Source organism: Meriones unguiculatus, chromosome 17, assembly GCF_030254825.1.
Source record: "Meriones unguiculatus strain TT.TT164.6M chromosome 17, Bangor_MerUng_6.1, whole genome shotgun sequence".
Lineage (NCBI taxonomy): Eukaryota > Metazoa > Chordata > Mammalia > Rodentia > Muridae > Meriones > Meriones unguiculatus.
The window spans coordinates 12,103,448-12,105,341 of NC_083364.1; the positions used below are offsets into that span (position 1 = coordinate 12,103,448).

At 50.7% G+C, this 1,894-nt stretch overlaps 1 protein-coding gene across 1 annotated transcript; it reads right to left on the reverse strand.

Annotated features, from left to right (window-relative positions):
* Positions 1-714: 714 nt before the first annotated feature.
* On the reverse strand, positions 715-1,371 carry LOC132648473 (sentrin-specific protease 2-like). The gene has a single exon (XM_060369994.1). It carries the CDS (start codon positions 1,369-1,371, stop codon positions 715-717), a length of 657 nt encoding a protein of 218 aa, XP_060225977.1.
* Positions 1,372-1,894: the final 523 nt, after the last annotated feature.

Genomic DNA, 1,894 nt, shown 5'->3' on the forward strand with positions numbered 1-1,894 from the left:
TACATATATATATATATAAATATATATTTATTTATTTTTTTTGAATAAACAGTTTAGTACAGCCCTCAGCAGGGTGAGGCTTCAAGGAGTCCCGGGTTTACAATGCACATCTAGCATTAGTTACTCCTCTCCCGAGAATAAAATAGATGTCTTTACTTCCAGGCTGGGAAGTATCTTGAGATGTCCCCAGCGCGTTTCTTACTTCTCCTGGATTGCTCGGATTCCGTGAACAGCAGCACACCGCAACGCTTCTGTAGTAGCACACAGTACCGGAAGGCAACCGGAGATTCACTTGGAGACAGGCAACTGGTGGCCTTCCTTTCAGAAATAACTAATGCAAACAAGCAGTCGAGAACGAAAGGCCGAAAATCGCCAGAAGCCATCCACTGCCAGTTAGCTAAAACTTGTGAACAAAAACAGCAAAATTCAATCCAGCGTTGACCTCAGTCACAGATAAATCTTGACAGCTGCGTGCTTGTGAGCATGCGCTGTGCAGTCCAGATAGTTTCTAACTTTCGGTGGGCACACGTGTCTGCTGTTGTTGTTGTTATTCTGTCCCGACAGGGTTTCTCTGTGCAGCCGCGGCTGTCCTGGCCACAGTCTTTCCACTCAGAACTTGTTCAAGGCTCTTCCACACCCAGTACCTGCAGTCCTTAGCCTCACCTGGGAAAGAGCTTGGAGCAGCTGCTTCGCAGTGGCCGCCAGGGGGCGCTGCTACAGTAAGCGCTTGTGCAGGATCTCCCACACCATCTTCTTCCTGAAAAGAGGCATGTGCTGCTGGGAGAAGGTGATGGGCTGGCCCCTGGAAATGTAATCTGCATATTTACAGGCGAACACGCCGCAGTCGCCCCCGTTCAGCTGCTGAGGAATCTCCTCTGCCGACATGCTGTGTTGCTTCCACTCCACAGGGCTCAGGTCGCTGTTCCTTCTCGCTTTGCTCTCCTCCCGCAGATAGCAAAAAAGCAGCTCAAGGATGTCGGGTCTCTTCTGTCCCGTGGAGTCCATGTAGACAATACTCTTCTTTCTTAAGTCTGTGACCGCCAGGCTCCAGTGCATGCCCAGGTGAACTGGGACCAGGATAAGTTCCTTGGCAAAGATGTTTACTGCCCGGGTCCATCTTCTGACTGACCTGTAGCCACCAGACTTTAACTTGGTGTAAAAGAAGGTATTAAATGCGTGAAGTGCCGGGTAGCCTTCACTTTGATTTCTTTCCATGAGAAGATTCATGTAAAAATTGATGACTTTGTCGTTGAGCCACTGGGTGTTCCTTAGGGTCCACAGGTCTCCTCGAGTCATTTGCAGTTTGAAGGCACAGCTCAAGATCTCATCTTTTGACCCAGGGCCTAGCGCACTGCTGATTTCTTTCTCCATGTCCACTGTGACAGCAGGACCACGGTCCAGCCCTCTGCCCTTCTCTTGGTCTTCAAGAGCCTTTTTCTTGACCTCAGGTGTTGACACTTTGCTGCTGGGCATGCCATTGCTGACACTGTCTGTGCAGATTTGAGGTGTTTCCGATTCATGATTCTGCCCTTCAGCACAACCTTTGAGAGTCTTGGAGGTGTCCATGGTGCTTGTGTGAGTGCTGTGAGGGCCAGAGCTCATGGGGACGTCAGGTTGGAGGAGTTCCAACAGCCCTGGGCACTTTTCATTGTGGTGTTTCTCAACTTCTTCCTCCCTGTTGCTGTGGGGGGGCTTGAGACCCTGGCCTCCACCCACAGACTCCTCAGTCACAGCCTCTTCTGGGGGGCCTTTGGCACACTCTGGGGCCATTAGCTGTAACTGACCCTTTTCCTGGGGTGACCATATTCGGCTCTTGTCAGGCTCTTCATCCCCAAGCTCTGTTTCATGCTGTTCCTGTTTCAGCTTCTTCCACGACTGGACTGGCTCTTCTGAG

Bases quoted from the DNA above. Each gene is read 5' to 3' on its own strand.
- LOC132648473 (XM_060369994.1), bottom strand. From the start codon at position 1,371: ATGGAGAAAGAAATCAGCAGTGCGCTAGGCCCTGGGTCAAAAGATGAG.